Raw genomic sequence first — 15,309 nt, forward strand, 5'->3', positions numbered from 1 at the left:
ACCCCAAGGGTCAGACATGACCCGGTGCTTGCACAGGGGATACCTTTACCTTTAACTCTCTTTGGCTCCCAGCAATCTAGCTAATCAGTGCAAAGACACTGAGACATGAAGGATGAGAACATGGTAGTTCAGAAACAGTTCAGAGTAACCATGTTTCACATTGACATCACCTCCTGCCTTCCCCCCCCCCCACTCCCCACACCAAACCTGTGAATCACAGGATGTGGCCTAGGCTTGAATACAGCAATATTGCCACATCTACCAGGTCTATGTTTTCTCTATTATTTAGACTTTCTGATGTGAAAAGAATTGACTGTTTTGTTAGAAGCGCCCGCAGTTTGTAGGCAAACATTCTCCTTGTAGCTGGGGAGGGCTTTTGATGCTCAGAAATTTTTTGGGGGAGGGGGCAGGGAAGGGCTTGTTCTACTTTTACTAGTGTGTTGGGATGAAATATCTGCAGATGCTGTATGTTCACTCTTTGTGGCCTCCTTGAGAGGGCTTTGCCGGCACTCCTTGCCTGATCGATCCCTCCCCCTCCTCCCGGAGGAACAGCCTTTGGCTGAGCTTCAGCGCAAGTGAAATGGAGACAAATCAGTGCTTGGCATCTAAGGAAAGGCATGGAAGCCGCAGCCTTTGGGGAGTCTGCTGTTGAGACTGCCCTCAGACAAATCCCAGTTCCCACCTTATGTATTCTCAGTTTCTCGAGCACTTCCCGTTGCCGCAGTCTTTGTTCGAAGACGTTCTCCACTCTACAGGGCATGAATACTGATGGCCGTTTGTCTTGTTTTGCTGACAGGCTTTTAGAGAAGGTTCACGGAAGTCTTTGCGGATGAAGGTGAGTGGAGCTATGTATGTAGCTCTGGGCACCTCTGCCGTTCCGTTCCGGAGGCGCTTGCCCTGAGGGTAATCGATCTACTTAATATAGTCCCTGCAAAAGCACCGGGCATGTCGTACATCTAGGTAACTTTCCCATAGGCCACCCGTGGTTGCAGTACCAGGCCTTGCTTGCTGGTGGACTGTGTTCTGATTTCCTGGATAGGTTTGGTCACGTGATACCTCAGTACGACATCCTTGAGCCTGATCTAAGATGGGAAGAGAAGGGGAATTCTTAAAAATCACCGGTTGGTGAGAAACCACCGAGTCTTCTATGTAGCATAGAAGGAGGGAGTCACCTCAGAAGCACTGCTGTGCCAGTTGTCATTTGTTTGAGGTCAGTTAAGCGAATGCCAGAGTATGAGAGGCTCCAAAAATGCCATCCCATCAAGTAGCCGAGGCTCAGGATTCTTTTCAAGTAGATGATAGCTTTGCCATCTTCCCCGTGCTCGGCTGGTCTGTCATCAGCAGAAGGCCTGGGGTCTCTCTCAGAACATGCCGCCAGTAAGTTGGCACTTTGTTTTTGCTTCGGCACAGAACTCTCCTTCGGAAGCCCATGCCCTGGATGAGAATACAGCAGAAGGCTGGGAGAACCGCATCAGGCTGTGGACAGATCAGTATGAAGAAGCCTTCACTAACCAGTACAGTGCCGATGTGCAGAACCTCCTAGAACGCCATCTCAATGCCAACAAAGAATTTGTGGGCAAGGCGGCTGTGCTGGACACCATCAACAAGACAGAGCTCGCCTGTAACAACACAGTCGTTGGCTCCCAGATGCAGGTAAACACACAAGCGCACAAGTGGTGGCAATCCGGCCAGTTGCATGCTAGGGTGGGAGTATTGATCAAGCCCAGGTTTGAAAGATGCTCTTTTGCTCCTAGATGCAAGCAAGCTTATACATAGGGGAGAGCAGATAAGGTGAAGCTCAGGGAGGTATGAAAACTACAGTCCTTCGCTCCCCGTCCTCCTTTCTGGCTCATTAGATAAGATACTTTTCAGGTATAAAAATCTTCCTGGTACAGCCAACTGTGCTCTCTCGGGCCATGTATTGCCTACCGCTTTGGTTCACGCCCTCTGGTGGACATAAATTACGGTCAGATCTCAGAGATCTTGCTTGTGCTCGGCTGCATTTCTGAAAGCCCGCACGTGCAGCCGATGACCGTGGGAGCAGGCTCTGAATTCTCACACGCTTTCCCGGCTTTCCCCTGGCAGCTGCAGCTGGGGAGAGTGACCCGGGTTCAGAAGCACCGCAAGATTCTGAGGGCAGCCAGAGAGCTGGCTGCAGACACCCTGATCATCGAGTACCGTGGGAAAGTGATGCTGCGACAGCAGTTCGAGGTCAATGGGCATTTCTTCAAAAAGTAAGGACGCCGCACAGCCTGCAGGACACAGGCACTTTGTGGGCCCCCTGGGCAGGAGGGTTCCCGCTGCCGCCGGTTTCAAAAGCAAAAAAAAGCAAAGCGTCATGTTTGTCATTCCTTGCACGAGGACTTCAGGTGCTTTTCTTGCTTTCACAGGCCGTATCCCTTTGTGCTGTTTTACTCCAAGTTCAATAGCGTCGAGATATGTGTGGACGCTCGCACTTTTGGTAACGACGCTAGGTTCATCCGGCGCTCCTGTACACCAAACGCAGAGGTGAGCGGATGACCATCTGGCACAAGTCGAAACTTGACGAGGCTTATGAAGCGCACCTTGGAAAGTAGCTTCCCCCCCCTCCCCCCCCATAAAGTGAGAAGGCTGCAAACCAAGATCCAGTGGATTTTATAGTGTTGCTGTGGTTTACCGGTGGCTTCTGAAAGGCAAATATTGAAACTTTATCTTCCCTAGGTAGAATTGTACAGTCCTTAAGATGCGCTAGAATTTGGGTTCTGTGACAGAGCAAATTATTCTGTTCTGACAAGCAGACTAGATGTGCGTTCAAGAACTGAGGGGGAGTTGTCTTAAATTCACATGCAAATGAAGGAGGCTTGTTTTCTTTCGGTAGCCTTCCCTTCGGTTAAACACCATCCTCATCCTTGAGGGTTTCTGTGTGAAGGCTCAGCTTGCTTAGGCCATAGGGAATCTGGGAGGCTGCCTCTGCTCTTCCCCGGAAGCCGTTCTCTGCCGCAATGTGACATCTGGTTCTGGTGTGCTTAGCCGTCCTGTTTGCTTTGAAGGTCCGTCACGTGATCGCCGATGGGATGATCCACCTATGTATCTATGCCGTCACGCCCATTGCCAAGGATGCAGAGGTGACCATTGCCTTCGACTACGAGTACAACATCTGGTGAGTTCTCTCGGTGCCTCTCCCGTATCTGGGACGTGCCGCTAGCTGTAGTAACCGTTCCAGCATCCACAGGCAGCTGTCTTCTGAGTGCCAGCGCCAGAAGGCAGCCGCAGTGAGGAGAACCTCGTCTTCTGTGCCCTGTTTGCCTTGCAGGGCAACTGGTGGGCCACTGTGTGAAACAGGATGCTGGACTAGAAGGACCACTGGTCTGACTCAGCAGGCTCTTCTGATGTGCCCCATCTCGGCCCTCCCCCCACCTCCCCCTTGCTGCTTGTTCAGCCTGTAGTATGATGAAGGCACAGCAGGAATACGCCCCCTCCCACCCTCATTGTCCTGCCCCTGTAGTTTGCACAAGGTACAAATGCATCTGATGCTTCTGAGAGATGAAGAGTGATACTAATCCCATGTCTCTTTTTGTGGGGGGGGCAGCAACTATAAAGTGGATTGTGCCTGTCACAAGGGAAACCGGAATTGCCCTGTACAAAAGCGAAGCTCAAACGCTATAGACCAGCTACCTCCACCTATTCTAGACACTCTGATTGGAGCAGAGACTAGGCGGCGGAAAGCCCGACGGAAGGAGCTGGAACAGCGAGGTGCTGCATCGGATGAAAACAGTAACCCGCAAGCAGCAGAGGAAGTCCCCGAGGGGCTTGCAGCAGCCAGTGATAATGAGGTAAGTCCATCAGATCCTGAAGTGCTGGTTGTTGGGTCACTAATTCCAGCGGAATTTGCTGCTTCCCATAGGGAGTAGTTCTCTAGGCAAAGGAGAATAGCTGCAGCTCCGATGGAATGCTGAAATCTCCCAGTAGTTATCTCATGTGTCTTTTTGCACTAGTGACTGCTATTGAGTTCCGCTCTCTTGCCTTTCAGGTGGCAGACAAAGAGGAGAAGCAAGAAGAGGAGAAAGAAGCAGCGTTGGATGAGCAGGGAGGCCTCACGCAGAGCAGGCGGGCAAGTACCTTTGCCCTTCCAACTGCTTGGGCTGGAGTAGTGTCTTTCCTTTCATACCTTCCCCTCCTACAGTATTCCTGGGCTAACTTGCCTGATCTCCCACCCAGATGTCATCACTCCCCTGCTGCTATATTCCTACTGGCGGCCATTGGTTTCACTGCCCTAGAAACTGCTCCTCCATTCTGTGAACCCTATCAGCTTGTCTGCACGGGCTCCTGAATGCCTGCATTTCGCAGAGAGGTACATTAGAGAGTTTGTACAGGGAACTGGACCCTCTCCGTTGGGTCTTACGAGGGCTCTTTGTGAACTGGCACCACCGTGCCACAAAAAGGCAACCAACGCTCACCTGTTGATATCAATTGCCAAAGAGGACCAGTCGTAATGGGCAGGCCGCTCCAGTCCAGTCTGTAGGCCACCCCTTCCGATGGCTTCATTGGGGAGATTTGAGAAGCTTCTACACAACCTCTGGGTTCCCTGGAGCACAGTTTGAAATCATGTTGGGTTGAGAGAAAAGGCCCTTGCATGTCAATTGGCTAGCACTGCATGGGCACCACTATGCCAGGGGTACTTGTAGGACACACAAGGCTTTGGAAGGGACCTGCAGGGTCGCTACAGGAGGAGCAAAAGCATTGACGACAGTGTGAAGGAAGAGGCAGAGGCTTAATTGGGAGGACTGTTGAAAAAACCAAGTCCTCCGGGGCAGTCAACCAACAACGGTACTGTCCAACCCGTTAAAAGTGAAGCTAAAGTGGAAAGTTTTCCTCTTAAACATAAGAACGAGCCGACTGGGAAAGGAGGGGGCAGCTTGAGAGGCCAACGGGACTGAAATGTATTGATCCAGCAGGCCACGTTTATTCCCACAGCGCTTAACTGTCAGCATTCTAGCAAGTGAAAAGCCTCAGTTGCCTGGATTGTGTGAATACTGGGAGGGGAAAGACGACAAAACAAGCATCCATTGGCATGTTGTTATTCCAGCCCCCGTGAGACCTCTGTCCTCTCGTGCCGAGAAAGCGCTCCTTTTTTAGGAGAGCCAGTCACTTAATTGTGCTCTAAGAAGGTCCTTTGACAGGAACTTTTCCTAATCTCTCACCGTCGTTCTTCTCTCATCTCTCATCGGACATAAAATCTCCCAGTTGCATTCATGTTTCTGTAGCCTGTGAAACGACATGTTTTACCCTGCTGTCCTCTCGATGTTTACTCTCCCTAGAACAGTGGTCTGCAACTTTTTTAAGGCTGCGGACCGGCGGTGGCGGGGAGGGCGATCGCTGTGCCACTCGGAGCAACAGCTGCGAGCTGGGAAGTGGGGCTCTTCAGATCACTTCAGGGCATCATGTCATAGCCTTTCAAAAAAAACAAAAACACACACACACACACAACCACCCAGCAGTTGTGTTTATCGAAAAACAAGCCGAACAGTCATGATGGCAGTCGAAGCGAAAACAGTATCTGGAGGGAAGAGACAATCGAGGATGATTTGGAAGAAGAAAAGCAGGGGGGGGGGAGACAAATGGTTGGCTTTGCTGCGAGGGAGAATAAGCAACTATTATGCACGGCAGTATTAAATGTCTAGTAATATTTTTTCATGTGGTCCTGCTGCCTCGTTCAGCCTTGGCCTCCATATTGGGCAGAGGTGCTTCCCCAGTAGCTCAGGGTGTGCTAATTCGGGCAACCTTATGAGTTCAGGAGCTAACGACCCTTCATTCTGACAAATGACTTGACAGAGAGGGCTCTAGGGAATGGGATTCAGGAAACTCTCTGAGATGCCCACTGCTGTCCTGCTTTCTCCCCCACTCCCCTGTGTTTCCTGTCCTTCCATGGCTGTTCCACTGATCCCAATTTCTGTTTGTACGAACCAGTCCCGAGAAGACAGGAAAGTCGAAGCCATCATGCACGTCTTCGAAAACCTGGAGAAGCGGAAACGGAGAAGAGATCTGCCGTCAGACCGGAGCAGCACGGACGTGGAGGTGGTGGTGACCACCGAGACGCCAGAACCGGAGGAAGCAAAATCTGAGCCCAACGAAACCGATGAGAGCAGCGTGGCTTTAAGCGCTTCTGTCCCGAGTACCCCTCCCTCTGTCAGCACTGGAGTGAATACGCGGAGGTCTTCGCAGGCTGGGGTAAGAGCAGAACTGGAGAAGTTCGGCCCTAGGCTTTCGTGGAGCGGCCCGGGATGGCTTCAGTGGGTTGGAAGGTCTGTGGGTCACTTCTTTGTTTCAAGCACAGATGTTCCTGCTAGCCCAGATAGCCAGCTGTGCAGCGCCCAGGTCAGAAAGGGCATGCTTCTGGCTGCCAGGTGCCGAGGGCAGTCATCACCCTCTCACTGTGCATGTAAACATCTGACAGTCCTAGAGGGACATGATGTCAGGGCGGGTTTGAGCCATCAGAGCAGCTCTCAATTCTGGTAATTCTACCCAATGTTGTGAGCCAGCAATTTGGTGCTGCTTTGTGTATCACCATACCTGGGTTTGACTCCGAAGTCAGCTTTTTTGGGCTGGCTAGCTGGGAGTGAAAGGGAAGGTGGTTCACCCTGTGGGGTTTGAACGGCAGCCATCAAAAAGAATCAACACAGTCGTTCCGACAGTCAAAGTTGTTTCTGTATGCCCTTGGTTACCTCTTTCCTGGCACTCAGAATATATTTATTTATTTATTGTATTTATATACCACCCTCGCCGAAGGCTCAGGGTGGTTATATATATCAGTCTCTGTCTGGGAAGAGCTTCCAAAGTAGGGGGGGAAGCAGTGTGCAGGAGGAAATGTTGCACCAAGCTAGAAGGAGCGAGGGTGCTTTTCCCAGGGTCAAGGCTAGAGTCACGGCCCCTCCTGAAACGGAGCCCGCCCACAGAGCTAGATCTCATCTGCTTTTCCATCAGCTGAAGGATGAAGTTGTGAATGGACAAGAGCAGCTTCTGAGCTTAACATATATAAATTTTACGTTGAGGGTCTGCTTTTGTTGCAGGAGGCCGCTGCAGACAAGCCAGTCTCTAAACCGGCACCGTCAAAACCAACAAGGCCGCGTCCCAAAAGTCGGTTCTCCCGGTACCGGAGCAGCTCAGCACAGCGGCTGAGAAGGCAAAAGCAAGCCAGTGCCCAGCAGTCTGAGTTCACGCAAGCCGCTCCGGAGGAAGGGAGCAGCGTGAGCGCCGTCACAGCGGCAGAAGTCAGCAGCTCAGAGGGCCCAGGGGAAGGGAAACAACCGACCGGTTCTGAACCGGCAGTGGCTGCCGTCTCAGGATCTCAGACCAGCCGGGCCACGGTCAAGTACCCCAAAACAAAAAAGGTAAGAGTGTTATGATAGACGAGGGCCCTCTTGGTCCCTCTGGAGGCTCCAGAAAGGGCTTGGCTTTGAGCAACCCATTTTCTGTCCACACGGGGAAAGGAAGGGGACTCAAGACACCCTGATTTGGCATAGCAAGGGAAGGGAGGGGGTCAAAATGTTATTGAATTTAATGGAAGGCTAATTGACTCTCAAAGGATTAACAGCGGCAGATGTGAGAACAAACTACTTTTATGTCAAGATGATGCTCGCACTGTTTTGTGCCTCCCAGCCAAAACTTTTGATCTCATCTTCGCCCATGCAGTAGTTTAACCAATTTGGAGATTGTTCAGATTATAGAATTACATGGACCAAAGACAGGCTAGGGTAACTGCGTCAGAATTTTGGAAGAGACTAATGTCCCTTGGTGACACAGACCTTTGGTTGAGGCCGGGTTAGGAAGATCGGGTCCCTCCCTGTTTAGGCCCCCGAAGAGGCATTGGCCTCGGTCAGCTGGGTTGGGAGCCTCTCCCGAGGTCGATGGTGGACCATTGGGGACAAGCATGGCCTGGTGCCATCTGGGGTGGGGGGGGAGGGAAATAGATTAGATTGGTCACCACGAAGATTGCTGCTGTTGTTGTTTATGGGGCTTTATCGTTTTTATTGTAAGCAGCCAGGAGTGGCGGTTAATAAATGCAAGCATAAATAAATAAATATCAGTTGCTCAGTGAGGAGGTCAAAAGTTTAGGATGGAAGCAAAACAGCGCGGCACGTGCAGGGAGCATCTTTCTTTTAATCTCTGGGAGGTCCTCTTCTGCTGATGAAACGCATTGTGTGTGACGGAATCCTGCCCTTGTTTGCCAGACCTCTTAAAATGTCATTGCCAGTGAAAATAGACTCTGCTGGCTAGGGGGACCATTGTCCGAAGCAGCACTCCCCCCGTCCGCTCCCTCTTTTAGTGCCTTTTCGTTTTACCGGATTCTTGCATACTAAGACGCATCTTTTTTTCTGCTCCAGTACCTCGTTACCGAATGGCTGAATGACAAGGCAGAAAAGCAGGAATGCCCCATTGAGTGTCCTTTACGCATCACCACTGACCCGACCGTGCTGGCCACCACCCTCAATATGTTGCCGGGCCTCGTCCATTCCCCGCTGATTTGTACCATGCCCAAACACTACATCCGCTTTGGCTCTCCCTTCACCCCCGAAAGGCGGCGACGGCCCGTCCCGCTCGATGGGAACTACAGCTCCTGTAAAAAGGTACGTCCGCTCCTGGCTGGGTCCTTCACTTGGCTGCATCGTGACCTTCATCAGGGCCAGTCGCTTCAGTAGTGCTCTGCCACTCACAGCAAGCGGAATAGCTAAAAATAAATTAAATCAACAAGCTCAGAATAAGTTGTTCAGAACAAGTTGTCCAAAACTCATCTCACTCGCTTACAGGGAGCAATTTGTACCTCCTGTTTTCCCTGGCATACCTTTAAAGTAGGCAACACAATCTTCTAAGCTAGATTTGTAGGTGGTGTCATCATTCTTACCTATCGATAGGCTATGGACTTGGCTGTATTTTAGTGTTACCAGCCTGAACTGTGGTCGTGTGTAGATGCCACTACTGAAGTGTAAGTTTGAAATCTCTATGCGTGTGTAAGAGAGGGGAGTATTAAAAAGAAACCTAGGGGAATTGTTAATAGGGTTGGGCGCTTCAGCGTCTGAAGCGGCTGCTTGCGCCACATCGCAGGAGGGAAGGGGAGGCACGGGCATCGATGCGCCACTCGGCGCACTGCGCCTGCGTATGTGCATCGATGCCCGCGCCTCTGACGCGGCGCTGGCTGCTTCAGGTGGCCAACCATAATCGTTAATGCAACCAGATGGTGATACTAAATGAAGTGTCATGGGGGAGGGTCCATGGCTCAGTGGTATGCAGATGGTCCCAGGTTCAATCCTTGGCATCTCCAGCTAAAAAAGGATCAGATGGTAGGTGATGTGAAAGACTGGCACTGCCTGAGACTGTAGAGAGCTGCTGCCAGTCAGAGTAGACAATACTGACCTGGAGGGTCTGATTGTCTGATTCAGTATAAGGCAGCTTCATGTCTGTGTGTTCAAATCTTGCCTTGAATCCTAAGTAGAAGAAGAGTTGGTTCTTATATGATGCTGTTCTCTACCAGAAGGAGCCTCAAAGCGGCTTACAGTCGCCTTCCCTTCCTCTCCCTACAACAGGCACCTTGTGAGGGAGGTGAGGATGAGAGAGCCCTGAGATTACTGAAGAAGAAGAGTTGGTTCTTATATGCCGCTTTTCTCTAACCAAAGGAGTCTCAAAGCAGCTTACAATCCCCTTTCCTCTCTCCATAACAGACACCCTGTGAGGGAGATGAGGCTGAGAGAGCCCTGATATTACTGTTCAGTCAGAACAGCTTTATCAGGGCTGTGGCGAGTCCAAGGTCACCCAGCTGGCTGCATGTGGAGGAGGAATGGGGAATCAAACCGGGCTCACCAGATTAGAAGTCCAGACTCCGAACCACTACACCAAGCACTCCTAACCACTACACTACACCAACTGCATTTTCCACTAATGGAATATGTTTCCAGGTGCATGTTTGGGAGGGGGGAGGAATGTGTCCAATTTTTAGCCATGTGCTTCCCCATCGCAGACCTCTGCTTATATGCACATGCATACTCTTCTCGCAAGTTGCTCTGTTTGCTCTGTGTGGCCCAGTGGCTAGATTTAAGAATGCTGAAATTCTGGTCTTCTTACTGAAGAGGAGCTTTGATTCTAGTTGTAAATCAGGCTTCTTGTTAAAGCATGCGAAGGCATTTTATTCGTGGCTGTTTTGTCAGCTACTGGCAATGGTGTGTGACTTTCAGCGCATTTAAAAGTGTCCTTCAGAGTATCTGTTTCTCTAGTGAGAATGTCTAGAATACCTTTGTTTCATGCTTTACAAAGAGTTTCATTCACCCTGTTGGTCGTTGGGTGTCCAGAGAGCTCGGAGTGGCAAGCCATTGTCTGATGGCTCAGGAGCGCCCTGTCTGCTGTGCATTTTCCCAGACTTCCCAAGTTAAAGGAAACCCTCGTGGCAATATAATCCCTCTGGCAGATCAGAGGAGTGAGTGTGTCCTGGTTTGTCCTGTCCACGCAAGTCAGCAAAGTGGTTCTCATGGCATAAAGGGGACACCTTTGTAACGTAATATTTGGGTATCTCGTTCCCATTTTGGCAAGGACTTTGAAGTAGCAGAGGTAGGTGGAGGAACAGGGAAAACTGGCAGTAAAGAGACAGAGCGCTGATTGGACAAAGAGCTAGGCAGAGCATTACAATACTGGCTTTGGGCCACAGGAATTTCTGTTCAAAACCGGCTCTGATTTGAATCTCCACCACGTCCTGCTTGATGCATTTACAAATCTTCCTGACTGTGAGGCCTTAGAAGCCTGTGCCCTAGAAATGGAAGATGGTCAGTGGTTAAAATTCTGCTGTCAGGCTGGTCAGACAGCGAGCCTGGGAGAGCTGGGGGTCTGATGTACCTCTGGCCATACTTAAGTTTTCACATTGTGATTGTATATGGTAGGCTGGCCGTGTTTCATGCTGTGCTGCTGGCCAGAAATGAGCTCCAGCTATTTCCTTTTAAACAGTTAAGCAACTTTCTGGCAAATCTGTCTCTGACTCAGCAGGTGGAGCTGTAATTAGTACACTCCCTTGGCTAACGTGGACCTAAATTAGGCTCACTTCCCGGTGTGAACTCTTGGCCAGCTAACCGCCATTGGTTTTGTGGGAAAGTGATCTTCGTGTTTGCTTTGCATTGTGTCCCATTAGAGCCGGTCAGGGCAGTTTTGGGGCCCCGGCTTTGCAGGGCTTTGTATGAAGTAAAGCTCCTTGAGCCCAAAGCAAGGGGTAATAGCCCTCTTGGCAGTTTCACAAACAAAAATGCTGGTGTCCTGCTACAGAATCTGCTGTGCATGATATAAACATAAAGACTCATTTAAAGAAGTATCTGGTTCTCTTATTTCAGTGGCTTAGTCACACCCACGTGCCCACACACTCATGACAACCAGCAGTGGGAGTCTAGCGCCTGCTAGACTCCCTTACCCATAAAGCTCTGTCCTCAGTAGCCTGTTTCTTCTCCTCTCGGTGCCAATCTACAGCGTGCCTAAAAAACGTCCACATCATGCTAGTAAAATACGGGCTCGACCTAAAGCAGGCAAACCGAGAGTCCTCATGCAAAGTAAGAGCATTTAAAAGTCTCTCTGTGTGTGTTTTTTTTTGGGGGGGGGGGGATACAGAAGCTGACTTGAGTGGGAGCTGTAAACAGCCTTGCCCATAAACTGGATGGAGATAAAAGGACACCACTCCCTCCCTAAGCCCTGAGTGGGTCTTGACCGATACAGGTGGTAACTGTTGAGAGTGGTCTGTTGCAAGTCCCCGGGAAATACTGGGACTGTGGGGGGGAACCTGTGCACTGAGCCAGTTTTGTCGTTACAGCGCTGGATGAAGCAAGCTCTGGAAGAAGGAATGACTCAGACCTCAGCCGCTTCCCAGGAGAACAGGGCCCAGTGTCTGTACCAAAGCAACGAAGGCGGCAGCTCTTCTGGCCTCTGCAAGGAGAATGCAGGTTGGTCGAGCAGCCTCCGCACCTCGGCGGTGCTCCGGTGTGGGGTGTTTATTTCTGTCTCACACAGTTCCGATGAGTATGTCTGTTTAAAAGCAAAACGTAATCTACGGTCAACACCCCTATCTGCTTAACTCGGGCCCACCCAATTCAGATAAGAGCCTTGGAACTGTATTGGTGAGCAACAGCAGGAGCAAATACTGCCCAGCAGGTTTGCCCTTGAAGCCGTTTCCTGTTTGCTGTGGGCGAGAGCTTCGAAGTGCCATCACTTCCCCTTCCTCGGCTTGGCCCCGTAGCAGCTCTGCATAGTTCAGCTCTATTCTTAGCGTGCTGTGGAAACAGTCGAGGGAGAGGAGCAGCAAAAGCGGACAGGCTGCATGAGTGGAATTCCTTTTGCTGTGTGGCTGCTCATCCTGACATCTCCTTTGGTGGCGGGGAGGGGGAATTAGCAAGGCTTGATGAATGTTAATGCTTTTAAGAGAAGGGTCCTCTGTACCTCCCAGAACCCCTTGGGGGGGGCTCCTTAACCCCCACACCTCTGCTTCCCCACCCCATGTGCTGTATGGAAAGCCCAGCGTCCTTTTGCTTGGGAGCTTTCTCCTGTCTTTAACCCTTGCCAAGGAGACAATGGGTTAAAGAACAGGCCACTGGTTAAGCAGCCACTCCACAGCACACACCTGTGAGCAAAGCAAAAGGCTGAGTTTTAAAAATAGTAACTTTGCATCTGTCTTTGCAGAGGAAGAGGGTGGCGATCTATCCAAGTCAGGGATCAGTTTTCCAAGGACGACAGACGAGGCCCTAGGCAGTGTACAGATTACTGTTTGTTGCACAAAGGTTAGAGGCACCAAAAGCGGACACAGCCCTAGCTCCGGACAAGCTTACGATTCCGAGTGAGCCCAAAAGCTTAGAAGAGGCTCTCCGTGGTTCTTTCCATGAGACTTCCTGTCCGTTCGGGGGTTGACGGCTTTGAGTCAGAAGTAAAGAATTGCTTTCCAAAATGCAATCTACTGTATGCAGCTGACTTCCAAGGATGTCTCGTGAAGTCCGTTGTACAACAGGGGGAAGATATGGGAAATAACTCACCCCACGGTTGGGTGGTGGGAATCCCATGTCCTGAGAAGCTGGGACACCTAAGGGCGGCATGTTTGCGGAGAGAAGTCAGCATTTCAGGTGGCATATAGACTACCTGGAGGAGCCGATGAAACGGGTAGTGATACAGTTAGAAATGTGGTTGGCGCACTCTGCATTTAGAATACCTTAGGGCAGGGATAGTCAAACTGCGGCCCTCCAGATGTCCATGGACTACAAGTCCCATGAGCCCCTGCCGGCAGGGGCTCATGGGACTTGTAGTCCATGGACATCTGGAGGGCCGCTGTCTGACCACCCCTGCCTTAGGGCTTCTACTAGTTGTGAGCTTGAGTTGCGAGTAAGAGGGGTGAGAAGCGTATTCAACAGACACACTAAGAAAAATGGGCTCCCATGGTTCAGAGAAGAGCCAGGGTTTTGTTTTTCCAAGAAAATGTGAGGACCATAAGCGAAAGACAGGACAGCTGAAGTGTCCGTTAAACGTTCTCCTAGTCCTATGGGAGCTGCGTATTAGTGAGCAGCTCCAGCGCAGCCGGTGGGCCTAACCATGTGACTGGGTCTGATCCCACGATCTTAGAGCGTCTCTGAAGAACCACAGAGGGGCATAATCTGTGCATAAAAAGCGTTACAACTTTCGTTGGGCAGGGTAGGATGGGAATGACAGAGCAGAGAACTCCTTTGCTTTCCTGGCTAGATTCAGAATCTTGGGTGCAAAAGAATGTGAAAAGCAGGCCTGACTGTGTTCGGCGAGAACCTTGCTGAAGGGCCTGTAGTTAGGGGTGCCTGCAAGGGCTAGCGCAGGAGTTACTGAGTCATGCTGGCTTAGTTCTCAGTTCTTATTCTACATTGTTGGAAACCATGCCCAGTTTTCCATCTGCCAAATGAGCGCGTGGAAAATGGAGGCCAGACTTCTCAGGAGAGCAAATAGATCAGAAACAGTTCATGGGCAAGTGAAGCCATGTTGATTGTGGGATCCCGGCTGTCTCCCTGCCTTTTAGGGGTCGGGGAGGGCTGTGAGATTAAGTCTAACAATGCCGGAGATGCCAAGGGACCTGGATTTTTCACTCCCTTTAACAGTCCTGGGGCAATAATTTCTTCTCTTTGCTTTTGGCCCAGCCCTGGCAGGACTGTTTCCCTACCTGCTCCCCTTTGCCTAGTCTCTTCATCGCTGAGACTGGATTTGTTTTGGGACAGGCTGGGATGTTTGTTCTTGCCTGGCTTCAGCATCGCTCCTGCCCAGAAGACAGGTTCCCATTTCCGCTGAGGGCGTGTCAGCTCTTCCAAGGGCCACAGGCAGAAACGTGAGGGTCCACAGAGAGGGAGCAACCCTTGAGTGTAGATTTAGGGCTGTATAACATTGGTGGTCACCCTCTGGCTTGTGTAACCTTTCAGACTTGCTGAGCCCCTTGAAGAAGTGGAAGTCTCGCTACCTGATGGAGCAGAGTGTGACCAAGTTACTGAGGCCGCTGTCTCCCGTCACTCCCCCGCCTCCTGTCCCCTCCTCGGTCCTGGACTCCCTGAGCCCACAGCTCACCACGTCCTCCTCCTCTGTGCCAGGCGAGGAGGAAGGCCGCAGCAGCTGCGGGGTGATCTTCTCACCAATCCCTTCCGTGTCGGCCAGTCGTTGCAATACTCCACTACAGTTTGAGGTAAGTCGGGGCAGGAAGCGAGAGGTGGTAGCGGTCCGAAGCAGTACCCTGCACACCCGCGACACGTGCATCAAAAACGGGCCAGGAGGGTCAGTTAAGCTAATAGCTGAGCCTTTAGGTCTTCGAGGGAAGCCTCGCTCTCTGGGAGAATCGGGCACTGGCAGGTTCTCCCCTGCGCTCACAAGCCACAGATAAGCATTATACTGTGCCAAAGGGTCACGGGCTGCTGGAGGGCACCCTTGCTCCTTCATGTCCTCTCAGCGCCAGCTTCTGCTCTTGTCCCTTTCCCTGTAGTAGCATCCGAAGGGAATGCCAACTTTGAAGATGCTTCTGTCCCCCCCAGGCTTTGAATGACATTGGCCTTCTTGCGTCCCAGAATGTCTCCATCCACGTGGTGCTAGCTTCATTGGACTGTTTGCCATTCTTCTCAGCCTTTAGGACACAAGGCAGATGTGGAGTGCAGTGGTGGTCTTCCTTTTGGGGTCTTCCTCCCAGATAAGAAGGCACTCGCACCTCCATTCTGAAGCATCCCGTTTTCTTCTCTTATTACATCTCAGCCGGGTACCCGAGGGCCTTTCTGTCTGATGTCTCAGTACTGGGGAAAAGCGGCCCATTAAATTCTTAGCTCTGCTGCTGCC

At 51.1% G+C, this 15,309-nt stretch overlaps 1 protein-coding gene across 4 annotated transcripts in view; it reads left to right on the forward strand.

The window, feature by feature from the left end:
* The window catches only part of SETD5 (SET domain containing 5), a 64,012-nt gene that overhangs the window by 35,203 nt on the left and 13,500 nt on the right, over positions 1 to 15,309 (forward strand). For all 4 annotated transcript variants that reach the window (XM_077324835.1, XM_077324837.1, XM_077324838.1 and 1 more), the window contains exons 7-18: positions 797 to 835; positions 1,411 to 1,653; positions 2,086 to 2,234; positions 2,391 to 2,508; positions 3,030 to 3,139; positions 3,569 to 3,812; positions 4,010 to 4,090; positions 5,947 to 6,207; positions 7,047 to 7,367; positions 8,361 to 8,603; positions 11,810 to 11,939; positions 14,415 to 14,671. In XM_077324835.1, the coding sequence (XP_077180950.1) occupies positions 797 to 835; positions 1,411 to 1,653; positions 2,086 to 2,234; positions 2,391 to 2,508; positions 3,030 to 3,139; positions 3,569 to 3,812; positions 4,010 to 4,090; positions 5,947 to 6,207; positions 7,047 to 7,367; positions 8,361 to 8,603; positions 11,810 to 11,939; positions 14,415 to 14,671 (2,196 nt within the window). The remainder of the gene's footprint in view (positions 1 to 796; positions 836 to 1,410; positions 1,654 to 2,085; positions 2,235 to 2,390; positions 2,509 to 3,029; positions 3,140 to 3,568; positions 3,813 to 4,009; positions 4,091 to 5,946; positions 6,208 to 7,046; positions 7,368 to 8,360; positions 8,604 to 11,809; positions 11,940 to 14,414; positions 14,672 to 15,309) is intronic.

Source organism: Paroedura picta, chromosome 3 (assembly GCF_049243985.1).
Source record: "Paroedura picta isolate Pp20150507F chromosome 3, Ppicta_v3.0, whole genome shotgun sequence".
Classification (NCBI taxonomy): domain Eukaryota; kingdom Metazoa; phylum Chordata; class Lepidosauria; order Squamata; family Gekkonidae; genus Paroedura; species Paroedura picta.